We start from the raw sequence: 25,031 nt of genomic DNA, 5'->3' as shown, positions 1-25,031 counted from the left end.
TAAACGTACACTTGCCTTTTATGTCATCAGAAATTAATTTACCCCTGCTTATACTTATCTCTCTCTGACTTCTCATTCCTCCTTTTAAGTTGAATATCAAATATAACAGGAACATATACCAGAAAGAGTTGGAAATAAGTCATACACTATGACTATGCAATTCCTAGAAATATATACCTTGAAAACAGAACTAATGTGGGACAAAAAGGAGAAAGACACAATCTTAGAAGTTAGTGTCTCCAATGATGTTTGTGTTAAACAGAGTTGAGAGGAAAAAGATAAAATACCAAAGTCTTATGCACAGCATGAAAAGAAACTGGAATCTTAGGAAGATCACTATTATTCCCATAATCATAGGAGCAACTGGACATGCAAAAAAAATTTAAAAACTATCTGACGAATCAAGTGCAAAAGAGATTCAAACAATTGCACTTAAAGGGACAGTCAGAATTTTAAAAAGATCTCTCGGAATATATGGGATAGAGGGTGAATGTTTGGCATCCAGTAGGATGTCTCACCCCAGCTTGAACAATTTAAAAAAATGTTTAATTTTTTTTTAAATACTCACAAAAGTTGTTAAGAGCTCAATATTGCATTCATTACTAGAGCTCAAAATATGATACAATAATTGAATGTTCTGATTTTGTTTTAAAGGTAATTTTCATACTATTCATACTATTTTGTTTTAAAGGTAATTTTTCATACTATTGTTTCTGCCAATTTTCAAATTTTTTTTCTTTTTGTCAAAAGTGAATTTTTTCCCATCATATTACTTCCCCCACTAAAATTTTTTCCCATCATATTACTTCCCCCACTAAAATTTTTTCCCATCATATTACTTCCCCCACTAAAAAAAACTGAACTGTTAACATCAAAATTGTTCTCTTCATTTTACTTATCTCTTTTTTTCTCTAAAATAAACCAATGAAAAAAATGTCCTAGTTACATCCTCGTGTAGGTAAATAACAAAAACTAACATATATAACGCAAGAAAGGTTTGTTTTAGCGCAACAGTACAATACTAGAGATCTTAATTTTGAATGCTATGTAAACCTTAGTTAATAAATACAGCAAATTTTCATAATGTTGTAATCTTGAAAAGCCAATAATAATCAAGACAACATGGTGGTAGATATACAAGAGTATATTTACAGAAGTATAAAAGAGCATGTTACACAAAGTCCGACTCTGATCCTGTGACTTATGATGTCTACCAATGACTTGTCATAATCGCTATGACATAACTATTCGTAGCCTCTTAATTTATCTACTCTCGAAATAGAATAGATCATCATAACATATAAGTCCATCAAAAAACAGTTTTAATGACATCTTGTGAAAGGTTTCGTCAGCCCCCCCCCCACACACACACACAAAAACAAAAAACAAAGGCCACTCATTCAGCTGGAAATTTACAGTAAAATTCAATGTTCATTTATTTATTTTTCATATATACTTCTCAATGTGTCCATCATATTATTCCAAGCAAGGATTAGGGGAAGGGCATTGATGAAGCTCCTTTCAAAAAGTAGTCGATATTTTTGTATAATTTTGCATATTTGAAATATCAATAATATGTATATGCTTTTGGGGGGGAGGGGCGAGAAGGAGGAGGGAGGGCTCTTTATTAACTAAGATTTATATATACTCCTACAATATACTCCTCATTTCCTTCATTATTGCTAATGTGTGTTTCTTTCATTTCAGCAGCTGACTGGTCTTTAACCATCTCCCTTTCATCAAGCCTACAGTCCCGCATTTGAATATGGCACTACGATGCAGGAGCAATGCTAAATGGAGACGGTTCTTTACTGAGGCTTATATCCCGAACCCACTGTACCCAATATGCCCAAATCTTCGTAAAAACCGATATCACTGAGGAAACCATTCAAACACTAACTGATGCCCATTTGGATAGTCTTGGTATTCATGTTCTTTGTGACAGACTATCCTTGCTGTCGCCCAAATCGATTCTCCGAAGATAAAACTGTCCGTTGTTGACAGTTATGCAAGTTTCAAACCTCCCATAGCCTCAATCAAACTTCCCACTGTCGAGGTGAACGTGACCCATCCTCAATTCCGAAAGTTCGTCATGGATTGGGAAGTGTACAAGAACGTTACCAACATACCCCCAACACGGGTTCAGAACCTCCTATATAGAACAGCGTCATTAATTTGTATCCAGCGTTTTTTAGCATGTCAGAAGATGAAATCCTTAAGATAATTGAATCCTTGGTTACGGTATCCATTAACCCTGCTGTCCATAGCATGAGTTTTCGCAACCTCACTCAAGCTGAAAATGAACCGTTGAAAGACTTTAATTTGTATGCAATCACTTGTGGTGTATTGTAAATTGCTTGTCCTAGGTGCCATTTTGACATGTCTCCGATCAACATCAGGGACCAGTTTATTCATGGGATCAACAATGCAACTCTCCAAACAGACATTTTGGCTAAGGTTAGTCAGTTGTCAGTCATAAAAGATGTCAAGCATGTAGAAGCCTTTAAAACAGTGCTCAGATATCAGTCAGTCATCTGATATTTGTGCTGTTAGACCAGTATCCAGCTATCACACAAACAAGTTTCGAAAACTCAAATTATCACAATCCTGTCATGGGTGTGGTGGTAGTATTGCCGATGGTATGTTTGGCTGCCGCCACATCCCCTCACCATACACATTGCCTTCCTGAGGTAAGACTTGTTCAGTGTGCAGTAAATCAAACCACTCCAATAATATATGCAGATCTCCACAAATGTCCAAGAGAAATAGTCTGATAGCTCATGTCCAGCTCGATAAAGACACTGACCTCTGCACTGCCCTTTCTGTTAACTGTGGAATTTAACCAAATATAATTGGACAACCTACTGTTCTAGACATTTTTCCTGATAGTGGTACAAACATATGCTTGGCTGGCCCGAAACAGTTGAGACAAATGGGGCTTGATGAATCTCTGTTGCTTCTTTGCTTCAAAAGGGTGCTAGCTATTGGCATATCTGTCTTAACATGCAAGAGGTGGATCACTACATTGTTCAATGTTGAAGGTCATCTCACCATGCAACCCCTCTTTTTCTGTGACAAGGTTGATCACTTGTACCTCAGTAGGGAAGGGTGTATGAAAGTTAACATATTGCCAAGTAGCTATCCCATCCAATGCAGGCACCACCTGTTGTCAGCAGTCCAGTCATCTTGTGCTCCACCAGCCAAACCAGGATGCCTTCCTTTTGCACCAATTCCAGAGAATGTGTCTAAACTTGATGATGGCCAGTGTTTCAGCCTTGAACAAACTGAGTCGTATCACATTTGATGACCAGTGCAACACAAGCAGACTGCAACTATCAAGACCTGATTTCTCTCATCTAAACTGGCTTCCCTGATAAATGGAATTATGTTGCAGGTCACCTCTGAAAATATTGGGCAGTCTGGCATCAGCTCACTACCTTTCATGGCATTGCTCTCTTAGCGGCTTGTAATCCTGCAAGCATTGTGCAAAATCGTCTTTGATAACCTGCATGCCACCAAGCAAGGTGTCTCTGACATGAAGTTTTGTGCAAATCAGTGTTGTGTATTGGCCTGGTCTTGACCAGTGTATCAAAAATTACAAGGACAATTGCCTTGATTGTGCAAAAAAAGTGTCATCAAATCCACCTGAGCCACTCATCTTGACTAAATCGCCAGAATAACGGTTCCAACAAATATGTAGCAGCTATTTTGAATTTGGATCGCATGCATATGTGACTGCGGTGAACAGATTTAGTAGGTGGATTTGTATATATGCACTGAAAGCACACAAAGTCAATGGAAAGACACTGATAGACATTTTCTGTAACCTAATTGTTGCATATGGTGTATCAGAGGAGTTGAGTTCTAATGGTGACCCTAAGTACATAGGCACAGAATTCAAAAATTTTCTCCAGGTGTGGAGTGTAATGCACCGGCCCTTCTCAGTTGCATATGCCCAATCAAATGGCAGGGCAGAGATTGGAGTAAAAACAGCGAAAAGAATTATCCACAATAATGTTGACATGAATAGCAATTGAATACTGACAGAGCTGCTCGCGCTATATTACAATACCAGACTGCTTCCCTGCCTGATGTGAAGTTGAGTCCTGCTCAGATCCTGTTACACCACCAATTTTGAGATGAAATTCCATCCCATCCACATCATTATCACCTCCACAAAGAGTGGGTCATCTTTACAACCCCTGTCATGGACATGCATCAGAAGCAGAGATGATTCATTGAATTCCTCCACGCAGAAAAAAATTGAATCAATCAACATTCACTATCGTTTGTTAAACATTTTTCTTGAAATTTGTTTTTATTTATCAGACATTTCTTTGAAGACACAATCTCGAATCAATAATTTAAAAAAATTTAGAATTTTTCATAAAAAGAAAGAAAAAGAAAGAAAATTCATTCATCATAACTTTTAATAAGTTTTAATATAAATTTTTACATTAAAATATTAAAAATAACTAAACATTTTCTTTAATCTTAAATGTGGTCACCAACTTAAAACTCGTAAATTCTTAGGACATTTTTTATATCTGTAACTAGAGAAAACAAATTTAATTGATTTTTTTTTATAAAATTTTGTAAATTTTAGAAGAGGAACACCAAAATATTTTTAATATTTTTTTAAATAATTTTTCATTTGATCATTAAAATGTCCGTGTATAAATCGATAGAATATTTCTTTGTTTCTTTTAAAGAAATATTGTTTAATTGCAGTACAACGAACTGGGTGTTTATCAATTTCATTTAAATCGATTGCAACATGTCAATTTCATGTTGATTGCATTGTTGTCACAAAATAATTTCTGCATTTGAGTTTATAAGCAGTTTATGAACAATAATTTCTCAATCAAATATTGTAGTTGACAACATCAAACTAATTGCCCAATGTAATTCTTGTAACAATAACAAATCAATTTTATAATTACTCACGTTCTGTCATGGCATCTTTCATTTTATTTTTTGTGTAGTTTTTAACATGGCATATGTTGCAAGGATGTGAATACAATAGAACCCCGAGATACGATGTCCATAGAAGACGTTTCTTTTAGGTTACGATATGAAATACAATGTTTTCCTGGTCATGGTACTTCCCCGCCTTACGGTGTTATTTATAATGTTATTTGATTATATACATCTGTATTATATATTGTACTGTATTTTGTTACTAATTTTAAATGCCATATTCCGGAGTTCTACTGTATATACAATGCAGTTCAAACTTAAGTGTTACACTTTTGCATATATAGTGTGAAAAACAATGCACAAACGTTTTAACTCTTGAAATCTAATGATTCAAATAGTTTCCATTCTATTATCAGATGTTGGAACAATCCCTTCTCTATCCACCCATCATGTTCAGAAGGGATTAGACAGAGATAATGTCGTTGTCGTATCTTTCTTCTCTTTATTTGTTGAAACCAACCCTTTCTACCCTTTATTTTGAAGTAGCCAATCCTGTTTTTCGTCAGATCAAATTATCAAAAAAGTTATTAACATCTCTTATTAAATGCTATCATGGGCCTACATAATGTGTCGAAAACGTTTTTTATATGTGAATATATTTATTTTGGGAATGTTACATAACTAGATTTTCAGTTAAAGATTTTAAATCTTTTAGAATCTGATGAGATGATAATTCTTTTGATTGTATAAACTAGAAATAAAAGCAATTGAAGTTGTTGAGAAGTTGTTACCTTGGTGATACGATTATAGCACTGGAGAAGTTGGTGCTTGTATGATATTAAGAATTAGAAATTGATAGAGAAAGTTCAGAAGACTTCTACTATTACTAAACAGCAAAGTAAGTGTTACGACTGTTAGTCAAGGAAAGAGTTCATAAAGCATGTACACAGTACAATGATGTATTAAAGTAAAACCTGGCCAGTGAGGATCTTGGATATGCATTTCATAGAGAATTATATGATGGATGTGCAAGGAGTTTCAAAGAAACTATTAAACTTTGGAGGAAGATTCAATCTGGACAGTATAGTAAAATATGTGAAGAGCAGGAGATTCCATAGTTTGACCACATTGAGGGAATGAATTAGAGTTTTTGAATTAGAAGATGTAGAACAGTTGAGGTAGCAAGAGATAGACTAAAGGAAATGTGAGAAAGTAATAAGGATGGACATGAGAGAAAGAGCGATAAATAAAGATCTAGTTAGAGGTAGATTAGTTTTGAAGTCAATTTTTAGAAGCTATCCAACACATGCCTGTATGTAAAACTAACATGAAATTGACTATAATGATGAACAATTCAATAAAGTAAAGAATTTGACATCTGAGAAAAAGAAAATTGTCCAAGAATGAAGAAAGATCACTAAAAAATATACATAAAATATCTAATGAAGACTTTATAAAACAATTCATTAGGATCGTTATAAAAATGAACAGGTTTTATTCTGATATTTTTGTCAAGATAGTGAAATTAATTACAAATTATTACAAATTGCCATGTTTATAAAGCATAAAATTATTACGATAGAAAACAAAACACTTTTGTTCTAAGCTTAATGGAACATCAGTCGAAATACTAATTAAGATATATTAATTAACAATTATTTCAGCAGCTAACATCACTCCATTATTTCTGTGCATTGAATTCTTTTTTAAATGTAAAACTACATGTTGCTTCCTCATTTAATACAGACATGATTGTGACAATTGGATGACAAAAGTAAATTTCATCAGCAAGTAATTGTATCAAAAAAGATGAATTGTTTGAAAATATGAGCTTATAGAAACTAAATATGTTAATAAATGAATTGAAATAGTTCATACAAACAAAAGAGAATGATACCACAATTAGCAAAATATTTCATACATTAGACAGTGCACCTTTTCAATATTTCATGTGTGCAAGGATGATTTCATTTTCCTTTCAATCAGTGTCAGGCTTGATAACAAACCTGAGAAAATTATGTATTTTCCCTTCTTTGAATCCTTGATCATTTCTAGTACAATTTTATGGCTTGTAATTCAACTCTGTAGATTTTTTTGGACTAACATGTCACTGCTATCAAGGCCCAAAGACCATTTAAGGATACATGCTATTGAGTTTGTCAGGTGTCCAGTGAACTCCTCAAGTTCATGACGATTGTCACTGGTCAGAAATTTAAGGATTTGTTTACATTGGACTTGAAAACAGCAATAATTTAGTTAGCCAGGTACTGCCCTATGTTACTGTGTTCCACAAATGGCAAGTTCTAAGAAAGTAACTTTACTCATGAAAGTTTCATTTAGTTTTAGGTGCACAAAAGCAGAAAGGGGAATTATTAACAATGGTTGTAGCTGGACGAGTTTTTGTTGTGAATGTTTTACAAGGGAGAACCATAGATTGAATCTAAGTTAAGCACCTACCATAAAAATAATAGAGCAAAGAAATATGAGCAACATCCATTTCCGTGAGCCTTATGATGTATTTGACAGGTAGAAGATTGAGTCAAGAGTGAGATTCGTTTTAAGCGGTAGAATAGTCCAACTATTTTTCTAGCAACCTTAGCAATAGATTTAACACAAGTCTGAAGTGAAAGTCATTTCCAGAAGTGCATCAAAGCAGAGGACTTCATCAAGGAGAGAGAGCCATTGATTTCAATTGGAGCAAAGTGAGGATCTGGTTGTGAAAGGAGAGAAGCTTAGTTTTAGACAGTTTTCCTCATTGTACCACATGCACCAGGTCAGAAGAGATAGAATGAGATCTTGATAATTAATGCTCTTTGAAGGGAAGATGTGACACATCTTATACTTCAAGGAGCATTAATTATAGTTAGGTGGAGATAGAAAGGCCAGTGCACAAATTGCTTCTCAGTTGACTATAGCATGGTAATTTTCAAGTCTAATGTAAATAAGTTCTTGTTGAGTCAATTATATATATAAAAGGCAAAAGGTGTGTTAGTGTGTGCATTTTTTGTATATGTCCGGCAAAGCCTTTTTTATGGGGGACTCGAGGTGGTCACTCATTCTTAAAACTTTTATATACTGTCTCAATTATAATATCTATGATTTATGAAGGGAGTTCACGTCTATCTTTTATCTGAATGACTTTTACATGCTATTTTCGCGATGTTACTTGGTCTATGCGTGTTTCTTTGGCTTTTCAGTATAAAAGCGAAACTGAATCCGTAGCTAAAACTCCCTGGCACTCATCCAGAAAACAATGATGTTTGATCAATACGGAGGAAACCCCTTATATCAGACAATTGCTATTCATTTGGACACTCTCCTTTTTATGGGGAGCTGGAGAGGAAACAAAAAACATACGCAGAAACTGGCTTGCAGCCAAAGTTAAGTGTGTTTCATGACGTGATGTTTGACCTCATTAAATTTATGCATCTGTCATTTAACTTCTTAATCGTTTAATTTCACCCATTCTCAGTTTTCTGTCCACGTAGCGTGGCAGTAAGTTATCAGCCTATTGACCTCAAGTGTTCGGGTTCGAGCCTACATTCCTCCAAAAAATTTTTTTTTTCTTCTTTTCTTTTACAACTCCAAAACACCTGGGCAATGCTGGGCACCCACGCCAGTCTATATATATATATATAAGGCAAAAGCCGCGCACACATTTTTGCATGTCCAGCAAAAGCTTTTTTTTGCCAGGGTTCTCCGGGGGGGGGGGGTATTATGTCTTAGAACTTCTTATATACCCCCTAGATCATAATATCTACGATTTGCGAAGGGACGTCGTCTCTAAATTTATTTTGATAGACTGTTATAAAATTTGCACTATTCCGTTCTGTCCCGTGTTTGTTCGGCTTTTTAGTATAAATAATGTGAAACTAATGGAGCGAAGCAATTTCTCGGCTTCCCCACTGGGGATGTCCAGAAAGCAATCAGCTTTGATCAATGCGGTGAAAACTGTTTTATCAGACAATTGCTATTCATTTGGACATTCCCTTTTTCATGGGGAGCTGGTTTTCCCCCAGCATCACCAAAACCAAAAAAACTACCCCACAGCCAAAGCAAAGTGCAGGACTTCATTCCCTTCTGGCATGAGGTTTGACCTCATTAAATTTACGCATTCACTTAACTTTTTAATCGTTTAATTTCAACCATTCTCACATCTCTGCCTTCTTAGTGTCGTGGTAAAATGACAAGCTTTTCTTTTTTTTTTTGCCTTTACCTCAAGACTTCGGGTTTGAGCTTTCCTACCTACCTCCCAAAACTTTTTTTTTTTTTTTTATTATACACCTCCAAACACCTGGGCAACACCGCTAGTCTATAATATAAATCTCACCTGTCTGTTTAAATGTATGTATGTCTGCCTAAAACTTTCGACAGAGGCAACGGATTTTCACGAGAATGGGTATCATTTTGAAGATCGACCCTTCGGATGCGAAATATTGAAAAATTGGCTAAAAACATTAATTCCTTCACTCTTAACTGGGCACTTTTCTACAAGGAAGGGTCTCTTTTTTACCGATATTTTCAAAAGTTATCCCTTCTTTTTGATTAATTTAATTTAAACCTCTGCCACTTCCGGGTTGGCGATGGACACAATGGTAAAGATGTCACCTTTTTTTTTTTTTTTTTTTTTTTTTACGTTCTTTCCTCCTTCGCGGTACAACCTGCCTACTACCACTTTTTTTTATTTTTTTGCTCAACACACACCTCCAAACACCCAGGCAACATCAAGCACCCAGGCTAGTCCTCTTATATAATTAAACATTACTGATATTCCACTATTACTTATCATCACGGTTTTGTTTCACTACTTATTAACCCTTATCCTAAAATGGCCTTCGGAACTTGATAAGTGATAATCACCAAGTAAAAAAAAATTCCAAATGAATGGATAGAAGTTTGCTTATTATTATAAAAATTGATAGTATATGCTTTTTAGCATATTGAGTTGTTTCGGTTGGATTATGGATACATGATGCAGAGTTTTTTCTAATAGGATTAAACATTTTTTGTTGCATGGGTGAATCTCAGTTCTTGGGTTTATATAGTTTTTAGCTTGTGTAAAATTTGTGCATGACACTGTAGATAGAGTGTCCAAAAAGTCACTGAAGGGTTTTGAATGTAAATAGATTATTTGTAATATCTATCTGTTATTTTAACACACATTGAGAAATTAAAAAAAAAATTTTTTTTAAATGCAAAATTCAAACAATCTTTATGAAAAATAGTGTCTTTTAAATGTTGCCCATTTTCAGCTTTGCATATTTGTGCTCTTTCCAAAACATTATTCATGACAGATTGCAGAATCTCGTGATTGCGATTTAACTTCCTTATTTTCCTTCAATTCTTGCAGGGTTTGGGGTTTGACGTTTCAAGGTCTACCAGCTCACGGAACGAAATAAGGGAGTTAAATCGCAGTCCAGAGATTCTGCAATTCTCTCATGAAGAAAAATGGAAAGAGCACAAATATGCAAAGCTGAAAATGGGTAACATTTAAAAGATGTTATTTTTCATAAAGATTGTTTGGATTTTACAGTTTTTTTAAGGTTTCCATACATCTTAGTCAGATTGTGTCGAAATTACAGAAAGATATCACAAATAAAGAATCTATATAAGTTCAAAACCCTCCAGTGACTTTTTGGACACCCTGTACATCCTTTGGTCAGATGCATGATTTGTGCATTATTTTGCAATCTGCTTTTCAGTTAATTGTTATACTAATTTTTGTATTTTTAAAGCTTTTAGCATTTTTGTTTCAGGCATTTTGGAGTTTAATTTATTGTTGAATATTATTCCTACATATTTTATTTGTTGGGCGATGGATACTCTGTGTTGATTTACTGAAGAGAAAGTAATAGAAAGCTGATTCATTATCAGTGTCAATTATAATTTTTTAAAAAAACTTTTTTTTGGGGTGGGGTCATTATCTTGAGGAAAAAGTTATTTTATCTCTATATTAATAACATGTATTTCTTATGTCAACATAACTTGCATAATTACATATTTTTTATCTAGATATTAATTTACTTGTCCGTATGTCCAGTGTCACAAAAAATCCATCATCATCGCAAACATGAATTAAGGAGAAACAAATTACTTCCTTTTATAGCCGTTCTTTATTAGTTAAAAATTATTAAACCATATTCTCTCAAAAAAATTTTCACACATGGCTGTCCTTTTATGGTTTCAAATTGGCTCTTTCATTTTATAATTAAAAAAAAGTCATGTTGAGGAGTCTGTAAGTTCTTTTTATTATAGGTTTTAAAATTTAAAAAATGTGCAAGTGAATTATATTTGTTCTTTTATGATTTTTTATAAAAAAATATTCAGAAAAAACAAAGCAAAACAATGCGTTGTGTGTTGAATTTTCATTTTAAAAAAATATAAATTTTTTTTAAACAAATTTTTTTTAGCTTTAAGAGGTTAAAAAGAATTTGCTAAATATTGTTTTAAATTCGTTGTTATTCGTCTTATTTTTATTCATTTTATTTATAAAATAATTTTTTTTAATTTTCAATTAATGTGGAAATTCCACAGTTTCTGCTATAATAGTTAACATTAATCAAATGTTTATTTTAATCAGAAATGCAGAAGCATAAAATAACAAAATCTTATTTTAAAAAATAGTTTAATATGAAATTAAACCCACTAGAATACAATTCCATTTTCTCAAAAACTTTGTGACCTAAGGAAATTCATAGGAGTTTAAAGTTTTAAACTGTCAAATAGAAAATCATTTTTAGTTTTAAAATTCTTAACAAATGTTGAGGTCTTAAAAGAATGAAAGTTTTGGGGACTATTTAGAACCAATAATTTTAGAGATTAAAGCAAATGTATCATTGTAAAATTAAATTATATATTTATAATTTCATAACCATTTAGTAGAATTTAACAGTGAAATCATACAATAACAATTACATTTCAAAATCATATTTAAAAAGAAGTAGGGGGAAAAGAAAAGTTAAAAGATTCCCTAGAAAAACAAGTGTAGCTACAGCTTGTATGTTGGTCAATATTTGCCACCACCATCCCCTTTTTTTTTTTTTTTTTTTTTTAAATCAAATTTTTGGTAAAGATATCATTGAACAAAATTGTTTACAATTAACTTTACACATGTGAGAGAAACAGAAAATAAATTGGTAACTTAATATAGATTTTGTTCAAAATTAGCAAAATCAATTGAGCAAAAGGTCTGTGAGTGTGTCTTTTGACAAAAAATTTGACAAGAAACAGAAAATAAATTGGTAACTTAATATAGATTTTGTTCAAAATTAGCAAAATCAATTGAGCAAAAGGTCTGTGAGTGTGTCTTTTGACAAAAATTTTGACAAGAAACAGAAAATAAATTGGTAACTTAATATAGATTTTGTTCAAAATTAGCAAAATCAATTGAGCAAAAGGTCTGTGAGTGTGTCTTTTGACAAAAATTTTGACAAGAAACAGAAAATAAATTGGTAACTTAATATAGATTTTGTTCAAAATTAGCAAAATCAATTGAGCAAAAGGTCTGTGAGTGTGTCTTTTGACAAAAATCAGATAAAAATAAAAATTAGATTGTAGGTCAGCTCCAGCTTTTTTTATCCAAAAATTGACAAAAAGGTTCTTGAAACTAAGGCTCCTGATAAACAGTATAAATTTTTTCATATTAATTTCTGGCATTGACAGAGAAACCATAGTTGTTCTAGTTTGGAGAAAAAAAGTTACAAGAAGTGAGGGTAATTACATTGTTTAGAAAAAAAACAACATGTGGTAATGAAGCAGATTAATTTCAATTGTCAGAAATACTCAATAAAACGTAGAGAACTTACCTTAAATTTAGATGTGTTAATACTTGTAATTGCACCAGGTTTTCAGGAATGGATCGAATCAAGTTGTGGTAACAGATCAATCTTTCTAAACATGTGAATTCTCCAACTTCAATTGGAACTTCTGAGAAACGGTTTTTAGAAAAATCTGAAATATAAATAATAATCAATTATATGAGAAAATCAAATTTAAAAAAATGTGAAACCACTTATTTTTCTTGCATCACAAATCATATTAAAGAAAACAAAATAATGATTGACTTTTTAAAAGTTACATATGATACCAGGTAAGAATAAACCAAATTATTTAGGTTTTTCTTTTTTAATTAAAAGTAATTTTTTCACCTTGACTCAAATGTTTTATTTTTCTATCAGAATTTTAGAAGTGAAAAGGCAAAGAAAATAAATTCATTAACAAATTTTAAACTGGTTAGAAGGGTTTCATCATTGTATCATATTTATAAAGAAATAAAGTATGTATATTTATGCAGTGTTGCTAGAAAAGTCATCCGATTTTCATTTATTGGTTTATCCTCGGCAGGAAGATGGAGTAATCATATTGTTACAAAGAAGTTGGCTGAATGGCTACAAAAAAAGAAAAGGGGGGTATATTTCCATCACATATTTCCTTCTAGCATGTACATGCACATATAAATACATATTAATATTAGCTGAATATCTGTGTACAGTGTTTCTCATATTTTCATGAATATTTTAATATTCCTGAAAATATGAGAAACATGGTGTACAAATTGGCAAATTACAAAAATCCTTAAAAGGCAAGTTTTTAATCTTGCAATAATAATAAAAAATTTCAAAGTTGGTGTACATTATTTAAGAAGAAACCAAACAAAATTACTCATCTTTTTTCTTTAATCAAATATGAATTTCAAGCAATGTAAATTTTAATACACAAATTTGAGTGGGGTCCATAGACAACGGGAAAATCATTCAAACAAACCAAAAATACCAATAAAGGATAGTTTTTAGTGCTTGTTCAAAATACTAGATTGGCTCTTCCAGCTAATTTAAACCTATTTATGATCAATATTTGTATGCAATTTGTATGCAATTGGATGAGAGAATCAATAGAGAGTGCCAGTTTCAGCACATTTCTATGTGTGAGGACTAAACCCCATTGAAAAGTCCAACATGAACACAATTCTGGTTAACATGGTAATGAATAGGAAAATCTTGTTTTTAAATAGTTGGGGAAAAATGAATTACTTGGTGATCCTTAGAAACTTGAAAGGAATATATCATATAGAAAGTCATTTTTTATTTTAAATTCTTACCAAATCTGCATGCATTAAAAGATTGAAAATTCTGAAAGTGAGTTTATGAATAGAAATTACAACAATATCATCTTTAGCCAATTATTTATAATTTCATAAGAATTTGGTTTAATGAATAAATTAATGACCAAATAATACCTTAACTAATTTAACTTTCAAAATCCTATTTAAATAAAATAATTTGGTGAAAAAATAAAATATAGTTTTAATGAAAAAAAAAAATGAAACAAGAATTAAATCAGAAAACTTCTAAACAATGTCAGGTGAGTACAGTTAGTTTAGAATAATTTTTTTTTTTTGTGACTTTTTTTTTTGTGACTTTTTTTTTGTGACTTTTTTTTTTTTTTTCAAGTAAAATTTTTTCTAGTTTTCCTTGGATGCTTGTTTTATTTATAAATGATTGAAAATAAAAGCAAAAATTGAAAAAGAAAAGAAATACAAAGATTAGACAAATTGACTACAATAATCAATAAAAGTCAGAAATTGTTTCTGAGGCTAAATGAAATCTTTTGAAAGATCTTTTAAAATAAATTTATATATCAAATATTTGAAATACAAATTGGGACATTTCTGCAAAATATTGGAAGATTTGTTTCAATCAATGATCTTATGATCAATTAGCAAGAGTTTCCACTTCAGACAAGGTTCATAATAACAAGACACTTAAGAAATGTTTGTAATAAGTTTAAGACATCGACATCCTCCAAAGTGATCATAAACAGGAGATTATACCAATCAGGTTATGAATTGCACGCATTTTTATTTTATACATTTAAGCTTCCATATTAGGGAGCTTTTAATAATCAAGATTTGTCCAAATCAACATCAATGTCAAGATTTAAACTTCATTAAAATCAGAGCGAAAATAAATTGGGCAATGGAGGTGGGGGGGGGGAATGTTGTTAAGAAGCCCTTTAAACATTAAAGAGATCAGATCTCCCCTAAATACAATCAAAATGTGTGTGAGCTCTATTTCATGCAGTTTTCACCACAACTAAACTTATGAACTCAGATTTTAATTATTAGGAGTTGAAAGTTTTTTTAATTATAAAAATTTACTTCAATTTTTAAGATCTATTTAGTAGCCTAACTGATTTAAATTTTATTCATATTAAAAGTAAAAATGAACTAAATGAAGGGTTTCCATTTTTCCTTTGTGATCTCTTAAAAAATAAATATGGACATCCTCCACCCCCAGACAAACCGTGTACATCATTGACAGTATATTTGACAGATAATTTTTAACTATATAGATAAGTTTCAATAAATATTTAAACTAGCAGACTGCCCAGTATTGCCCATTCATAAAATATGCATAATTACATTTTAATTCATGCAGATTTCTTATAGAGACAATTCTCTATTGATTATTATCCAATATATAATAATGATTTCAAAAGTTATAATAAAAAAAAAAATTTTTTAATTTAAAAAAAAATTACTGCAGTACCATCTGCTAGAATCGAAATCAGAATGTTTAGTGCTCCAGCCTTAGTCATCATTTCTTTCTCCAGCATTGTTACAATCTGAACTACTGAGAGATGGATACAAAAGGTTAAACATTAAGTGACTTTCAGCTATGAATGTTTAATTTTGAACATGTGCAAAATTAACAGCCGAAGTAATGTTTTATTTATCCTACTCTGCTAAAATCAACTCGTTTTCAATTCTGACTCTTCAGTAGCAATTTTTCCCAGCTCAAAATCAAATCGAAAGTGTGCTTCATCTCCAAATACTCTATAAATCAAATTTCAACTCTGTAGACCAAATATTCAGAGAAAAGCTTGGTAGAGACGTTTTGCACACACCATTTATATATATGTGTGTGTGTGTGTGTGTGCTAGAATGTTTTCATTCTAAATTCTATGCAATTATGCAGAATGTAGAAATTATGCATAAATAGCATCATAATAGTTAAACGAAACCAATCATTTAATAAGAAGCTATAAAAATGAATAATTAATGCTCGTTTTTCAAAAGAATACGCAAATTAGTTAATCTTTATGTAGTCGCTCGCATACCCCTCACTGAGTATATTAAGTTCATTTTAATAACTTTTAAATAGAAATAGGAGACTTAATATGAATGTTTGAGCAAGAAAAAAAATCAACTTTATAGATGTATAGATATGCAAAGTAGCAATAATATAAGACATAAATCCCATTAAATTTCAAATAAAAAGGGTGAGTTTATTTGCAATATTGCAATGTTTTTCTTAACTAAAAGACAAGTTTATTTAGTCAATAAGGTGTTTTTTTTAATTTTGTTTTAGTTTAACAAGCTGTGATGCATTCAATGATTTTAAATTATAATTTATATTCAGCTACTCTTTGAGAAGTACTAGTGAAAGAGCATAATCTATTTTATCTTATCAGATAATGTTGGAAAAATTAAATATGTGTCTAGACTTCACTTATCAGTAAGCTTACTAGAGTAATACCTAAAATGTTTGTCTGCTGTAAAACCAGTAGGGTTTCAATCTCAGTTTCAAGTACTTGATTGTTTAGCCACACTAAAAATCTGTGATACAGCAAAACGAGCAGTCCTTGAAAAAAATATATTAGGTTTACATTTTTTATTCATACAACCATTTGGCTATCAACAGACATATTGCAATTAGTGCCATGGATAGTCAGACCAACATCTTTTCTTTATGAGTGCATTTATTTTGTCAAACTCTTACACTCAATATATTTTCCAAGTTTCAAACATAAGGATGCTGCTATGCGACTTAAGAGACATACATAATAAATTGTCTCCTTCTCATGCTTTCCTTATCCAATACAAACTCAAATCTTGTATCAATTAGAAATCACCTGAAGAAAAATATCAAGACTAAAATGATCCTCATCGTTTGAAACAATGACCAATTTTTGTCAGAACACATAGCTTTTGGGTCATTTAATGATTTTCTTTGAAATTAGATTGTATTCTATTCGCCTGTTTATAAATGAATGAGGCAAACGTAGCTTTAATTATTGCACTGATGTTAAGTAAATTTTTCATTTGTCACTGTTTATTATGCATATTCAAAATCTTAAAAGTCCAGTTCATTTGATACATGGGCAATATATTGATGTAAAGAGGGGAAAATGTGATGACATTCACTGTTCATATTGAATTTATAAATTAATGATGTTATTTTAGATACAAATAGCAATGTCTGCAAAGTAATCCTACTTAGCCATGATGACCGTGATCGTTTAAGCTGCTACTGTTTATTTTTGAATGAATACAATTGCATTTAGAAAAGATAAACTCATTTGGTTTTAGTTTTTGACGGAAATTTGTTTTCAGTGTTATATTTTTAAAATAGTAATTACAAAGAAAACGTTGTTTTCATTATATAAAACAAAAATATCCAACCTAATTAAATGATTGAAGTAAACAATTTTATTAATCTAAGACATTTTTATTTGCAGTCAAAAAACTTAAAACGGACAGGTTAACTATTGAATGAAATTTTCTTAAAGATAAATATTACTAAGTATCAGGCTTAATTTAATATATTCATTATATTTTATGCTCTTGTTTAGATATTTCACTTACAACACCAGGTAACTCTTAATACCATAAGAGATTTCTTGGCTTTCGGGCCATGATCAAAGTGTAATATCTGTATTTCAGATGCTACACTTCAATTTCTTGTTCTCTCAGTGGAGGAAAAATCCTTCAGGACTGAGAATTTTTATTTTTGTTCTCCACATTAAAAAACACACCCTGGTGTCTAACTCTGTCCTGTGGGGAGGCATTGTAAATAGGAATATAACAGAAAAGGTATTAATGAAAAAAAAATGGGAAAGAGGAGAGGGTGAGAATCACAATTAAAAGAAAAATGGAAATAACCTTTTTGCTTGACATTTTACTTTAAGTACAGTAAGAGATCAATTTAAAAACCACTTGAAAACCAGGTACTATGACAAGTGAGATTCACACATAATAGTAACCTTTACTGCAATGAAAAATCTTAAAAAAGATTTTCAAGTTGATAGGGAAAGGAGTGGCAGAGTTAATCTGTAAATAAAAAACAAGAAATCTTAAGTTGACTACAAAAAACTTTTGTATGGCATTTTCTTGGCAGAATTGTTTAAAAAGTCATTTGTGACAGCTGAACGGATATTCATCACACAGGTGTGAAAAGGGAGAAGGGTTTCATCTTGAAGTGATTCAAATTCATCTGACCAGGTAAATTCGTCCAATGTAACACACCTGCTTCTTCCTCTTAAGTGGACACAAGTAAAAATCCTTACAAATGCAACAGGAAGGCGGCCCAACCCTTAAAAGCGGGTTTCATTTCTGATCCTTATAAAAGGCAAATCAAGTAGATTAAATGTGAAAAAGAAAGTTTTGTTGAACGTGACTAATTAATATCCCAAAATCAGAGCTTTTCTTGAACAACCAATTTGTTTTTTGTTTTTGTTTATGGGGGGGGGGGGGCAGAATTTTTAAAACTATTCAACAGATTATTACTTAATAGATTAAATTTCCACTTGGCAATAAGCCTTATTCAACCATCTAAATACATAAATTCTATCTTAACATCAAATTTATCACAATTTCATTTAAATTCATTTCTAAATCTTCTTCAGACCATGAAAAATTATTTTTGTTTTGTTTTTTTAATTTAATTTCTTCTAGAAGACTAAATCATATGCAAACAAAATTTTCACACACACAAAAAAAAAAAAAATGAAAAGTTTTGGTTAAACTAAATGTGAGCATCCGTCATGTTTCAAAATTTATTCATTTCATCCCTCACAGTCATCATCTTAACTATAAGCAGTTTCATAACTACTATTACAAATTAACAATAAAAAATAATTTTCCTTTTGAAGTCAAAACGTTTAAAATTTTTAATGAGTATGAGATTAAGTGAGTCTGAAGTCAATAACAAAAATGCAGTGACCTGAGCTAAGGCACCTTTCAGATGGTAACATTACTCAAACTCCTCAATATTTTTAGGTTGAAATCATATAATTCATAATGCATTCATTTTGTAAAAGATTTTACACATATCATATTGCAGAACATTTTGTTACAAAAAGGTAAATTTTAAATATCCTTTTGATGGCCATAGATAAATTAATCACATTTACTCGTTCTGTATAGAAATATTAATTAACAATTATTCTTCAAAATCGAGGCTGTTTTCAAATTCTTACATAATAAATTATGTTCTTCATAATTAGATGGATAAGTCTGCCATTGAATAAATTTGTCTTTAATTTTTCATAGTGAAAGGTTTTGGGGAGATTTCATGATTTAATGTTGCAGCTTCTTTAGTCAAACAAACATGGATGCTGGAATGGTCACGTTCAATATTGAAGCAAATACGCCTGGATTTGGACAATAACTTAGCAGTCATCATACTATTAATAATGATAATGTAAGCATTTGAACAGAAAATCCAACACTACAAAATTTGGCCACTTGACCATTTCAGGAACAGTTGTTCAAAGGATAAAAACCACACACTTCCCACAACCTGGATATCCTGACAAATAACCAGATAGCTCCAAAACCAAAGCAGTTAACAAAAACTATGCACCAGTCAGATGAAGAGATGGTTTTCCACTGTAAAGCATATCTGGAAAACATGTTAATCCCTTAGATCTACAATCTAAGCTAAAATTAGTCAAGCCTGATCTGCAGCAATACAAGATCTGGTCAAATTGATGGGGCCATCACAACTAACACTACATAGCACTGTGTAGTGTTGCGTTCTCTCATTAGGATAATGCAACTCTAATCTCATGGAAGATTATCAGTACTTCCAGCTGCATCGGTATACTATGTGCAACTTATTGCTACAGTTTAAGGCAAATCCAAATCACAATTTTTGCCTTCTATCACATATAAGATCAAGTATGGTCTCACTGAGAAATCAAGCTATCAACCAAGTGCTGAATACATTAAGCGCTGGTTCGAACACATGCTATTCTATAGTGTCAAAACATGGCCAGTGTGTGAAAAAGATTCTCAGTAATTTGTCTTTAACTATTACCATCTATATCATATCCCAAAGATACCTTGCTCCCAACTTGTCTCTGATGCCACAGTATGCAAAATTACACATTGATAGCAACCTAAACACTGACCATCTTGGTTGACTTTTAATCCAATCTGATTCAGAAAAATGGCAAGTTGTTTAGATGATCAAAACTTTGCTGACAACAGTGAAAAAAAGTTATCTTGAGGCAATCACTCGTCTTTAGATTTATGGTTTTTCACTGGAACTGTGACGAATGATTGTCAAGTAAAACATTCAAAACTGTGTGGTTTAGGCAGAAATAGGAAAAAAAACAGACTTGAGCCTTTTGAGGTGATAACCGACTTGTACAAGAAAAATAAATAAAAAAAATATATTTCTTTAATTTTTGAAGATGGTCATATTATATGGATGAAAAAGTAATCCTAGATTTTTAAAAGTAATTTTTTTTTTCAGTTTAAGAAAAGCAATTTTAATCAGAAATAAAAAATAAGCTATAAAATCGAAAATATTAAAAACAAGCTGTGCATGCGTGGTTCCACTCTGGTGCTGCATATGAGATGACACCACAAAAAATAAAGAAATGATGAATTTGAGAAGTGTGAAGGGCCAACGTTGCCTTCACATTTTCGCCAAGTTCCAGAAAAATCTAATGGATGGGGCAAAAGTTATAGATAAAAAGTGTCATTTTTTGCAATTTGGGGGCATTTGTGACCCCTTTTGAGCTCCTGGGAATGCTGAATCCGAGTGAAAATGGACAAACTTTAAATATTTACGTTTCAAACTTTAAATATTTTAGTTTCGCGCCTTAAGACATGTAAATTTGAATTCAGCACCATGGGAAACCACTATATAGATATACATATCAAGTTTTTGGGTAATATGAAAAAAGAGCTCCAAAGCCCTAAAAGTCCCAGAGGGATGCGAACCAGAATTTTTCCAGGGTCACCACCCATACTGAATTTATATTAAGAACAATAACCTCCACATTTTGGCCAAGTTTCAGGAAAATCTAATGGATGGATCAAATGCTATGGGGACAAAAAGTGTCATTTTTGGCTATTTTGGGGCATTTTTTACCTCTTTTAAGCCCCTGAGGATGCTGAATCCTAGTGTAAATGGATAATGGTGCAGTTTCAGGCCTTCACACATGTATAGAGTTGACCATCTTGAAAACCCACTATATAGTCAGACATATCAAGTTTTCGTTGAGAAATATGAAAAAAAGAGCCACAAAAAGGGGCGTTTTTAGTACTAAAAGTCCCCGGGGGACGCAAACCAGAATTTTGCCAGGGTCACCCATACTGGATTTATATTAAGAACAATGGCTCCACATTTTGGCCAAGTTTCAGAAAAATCTAATGGATGGATCAAAAGTTATGGGGCAAAACGTGTCATTTTGGGGCATTTGAGAGCATTTTTTACCTCTTTTGAGCCCCTGTGGACGCAATGGGAATTTTTTCAAAAAAATATTTTTACTGTGCACATCTATTTAATGAAATACAATTTGTGGCAAAATTTCAGGAAAAACTAATGGATGGTTATCTGGCAATCGTCCAGAATAACGGACACACGGATGCCACTGAAAACAAGTTTCTCTCTAATAAATCAGGGGACCAATATCCTTATCTATCTATATATAAAAGCCAAAATGTTTGTGTGTGTGTGTGTGTGTGTGTGTGTGCGCGCTTTCGTGTATGTCAGAGAAAGTTTTTTCCGAGAAGCGATCGGTCGGTTCACAACTTCTTAAAACTTTTTATATCATGTCGAAATCATATCTATGAGTTAACGAGGGTCGTCTGTCTATTTAATTTGCCCGACTTTCAAAAGTTAAATATTCAACATTTTTCGATCGCCGCATGAAGATTCGACTTTTTCGTATAAAAAAAAGAAGCAAACAGACCTGCAGTAAATAAAATACTGCCCCACACTGAAAGTCGACTTCATTAAATCGTCAAGTACAGGCACCTGCCAATTCTTAATCTTACTTAAATAAATTCAAACATGTTTCCGTTAAACGTCGCAAGTTTTTTTTCACACTATTATTTTCCAACTGTGCGTCAAGGCTTCAGGTTCAATCCTTCTTACATACCTACCAAAACATTTTTTTTTTCTTTTTTTTTTTAAACAAACACCCAGGCAACGATTTTTGTTTTGATTTACCAAAAAACACACCTCTAAACACCCGGGAAATGCCGGGTACCCCCCGCTAGTCTATAATATAAATCTCCCCTGTCTCTTTGAATGTATGTACGTGTGTATGAATGTATGTTTGTATGGCTCGCAAAAATTTTCAACAGAGGTGACGGATTTTCACGTGATTGGTATCATTTTGAAGCTTGACCCTTCGGACAACAAATATTGAAAAATTAGCCAAAAACATTAATTCTTTCACCCTCAGTTTTCTACAGGGACGGTCGGGTTTTTGGCTGACATTTTTTGCAAGTCATTCAAGCCTCGCGTCCACGATATCACATAACAGGTGTTATCTCGACCGCCCATGACGTCACAACCATGGTAGGCACATCAGTAAGAAAATTTGTTTTTCATCTCTTTTTCCTCTGACGCATTACGGGTTCGAGCCTGCTTACTACTTTTTTTTTTTTTTTTTTTTGCTCAACACACACCTACAAACACCCGGGCAAGCCGGGCACCCAGGCTAGTAATATATATATATATATATATATATATATATATATATATTGTAATTTCTTAATTTAAACTTACCTAGGTGATACTAATAAATCCTATAAAACTACCAGCTTACAAGATCAAAAATAATATGACTTCTTAAAAGCAGATGAATATAATCATTATCAAAATTAACTATATTTCCAATCAGAAAATAATTTTTTAAAATCATAATTAGAATTCAATGCCACAATTATTTTCAAACGAATAATAATTACATATAGTTATTATATGCAGTCAGTTGAGGTGATAATGATTGTTTCATAAATACTATCATGTTGATATTCTTCCATTTCCAGTTTATTTTTTTCACTGTATTTTTAAATCTTAACCTGACCTTTCTTTCATTCAATTAGGAATACCACCTTGTCTTTGTAGCCATTCAAGTTCCATTCCTTGCAAATATCCTATCCAAGTGATACTTTTGTATTAGGAGACCTGTCATCTGTACGTTTCAGTATTTTCTGGTTGTAGACCTTGTTCTGTAAAACTACATTCATAATCTCCCTGGAAAACCTTTTCACTTGAGTTCAGTTTCTTAGAGCATAAGCATGTCATTTTACTTAATAACTTTAACATCCAAAACTTTTAGATATTAAACATGTTTTTGTTTTCGTTTTTTTATATTATTAGATTCTACTCTTTGCTTCAGAGAATTTGTTCTAATTAGAGACTGCTCAAACAGGCAATGGTTTACAACTTTAGTAAATGACACATTATGAATCTTAACTATTCAAGGTTGCAACATGAGCTTTTCTAAATCAAATTCTAAACGCAAGAATTTTACATCTACAAGAATAAATAACACAATGATATTCTAAAAATATTACTTGAACTCGCACATGCAAAAGGATGCTTTCTTTCAAATTAATGATAAAGACTGAAAATATTCAAGTTTTAAAAAAATGTGTATTTTTCTTCTAGAAATATTATTATGCTTTCATTTTTGCAACAAGTACACTTTATTAAAATTCATGATATATGTACATATGCGATATTTATGACATGGCTATACACAGGATGTGTGCAGCTTTTGCACACTAATTCTACCAATTTTTATTTAATGCACTCTTTCTATGTTTAGGTAAGATTATCTGAATGGATCATAACGAAACTTAATCTAGCCTTTCCTATGAGCTTTCTAGACACCCACCTATGTTCACTATCTGCAATTATGCCTTACTAGATTGGCAAATTGATACCATCCAAAGTAGCTTTGAATGCTAATAGATTGATTAAGTTATGCGTCATTTGTTGTATGCAGCTGGCATGCATCTTTGATTATATTTTTGTTGATCTGAAATAAGAATCCAGTAACTGACATCAACCCACACTTCATGAGTGTCCACTTACACGATATATCAGCATCATTTTAGTGCACTCTGGTTTCAATATGTCCTATCATGTTCTTAAAGAGAGCATCTTTCATTCTGTCATCCCAGCTAGATGATGAACATATGGTTTTGTACATTTTCCTATGGAGCTAGTTGTGCTTATTTCCCATTTAAGGTATATTTAGGCCCAACACTGTAACCATTCAAGGTCCTTGAAAATTAGCTGAATGTAGTTTTACATGTTCTACAGGTGCAACAAAATTAGATGAAGTCGGTTTAACATAGCAGAAACTAAAACCTGAAAAGTGGCTCAGTCTGAATGGGTATAAAATTTGTATTGGCAATCTCCTTTCCAAAGGAGAGGGTGCTTCTTAGGATTAAAACAAAAACATAGATCACTCATACATTTCATAATTTTAAATGTATGAAATGTGTGTATATATATGTGTTTTCAATAAGTGTAAATGTTATAAGATATTTGTACATTTGTTGAAACTCCTTCCAACACCATTTCTTGGAAAATATATTAGTTGCCTAGAAGATCCAAACTGAATGAAAACAAATACATTTCCCATTTGCAATGTTATCAAGTCCCCACTCGCCTCTCTTTTTCATTTGAAAATATTTTGTTAAAATGTAAAATACATTTTGGAGATTTATTATTTTCTATTTTAATAAAACAAATAATCATTTATATATTTTCAATTGTATATATTTTTTATTGCACTTTGAGAAATATATTCATGTGTTAGTCTTTGTCTAATAACAGCATGTTCAATTAAACATCATATACACACATTACATGTTTCCTTTTGATATAGCTATTTGGTAATAATAGCTTTATACCGAATGTTTAATTTCCAGTATATAAGTCTAATAAAAAAAATAAAAAAATTTCCAATATAACCACCAATCTATTATATTAAATGAGAATTCCATTCGCATTAAATACTATGCTACATAAAAAATCAATGTTTGATAAGGTGATCGCAATATGTAC

At 31.8% G+C, this 25,031-nt stretch overlaps 1 protein-coding gene across 33 annotated transcripts in view; it reads right to left on the bottom strand.

The window, feature by feature from the left end:
* Window positions 1–25,031, bottom strand: part of LOC145279894 (DISP complex protein LRCH3-like) — a 338,958-nt gene that overhangs the window by 254,550 nt on the left and 59,377 nt on the right. For all 33 annotated transcript variants that reach the window (XM_080131416.1, XM_080131423.1, XM_080131410.1 and 30 more), the window contains exon 2: window positions 12,726–12,870. In XM_080131416.1, coding sequence (XP_079987542.1) covers window positions 12,726–12,870 — 145 coding nt within the window. The remainder of the gene's footprint in view (window positions 1–12,725; window positions 12,871–25,031) is intronic.

This window comes from Euprymna scolopes, chromosome 7, assembly GCF_053919585.1.
Source record: "Euprymna scolopes isolate OS-2025 chromosome 7, ASM5391958v1, whole genome shotgun sequence".
Classification (NCBI taxonomy): Eukaryota; Metazoa; Mollusca; class Cephalopoda; order Sepiida; family Sepiolidae; genus Euprymna; species Euprymna scolopes.
Note: the sequence above shows the minus strand (reverse complement) of the source record. Positions and strands in the feature narration are given on the sequence as shown.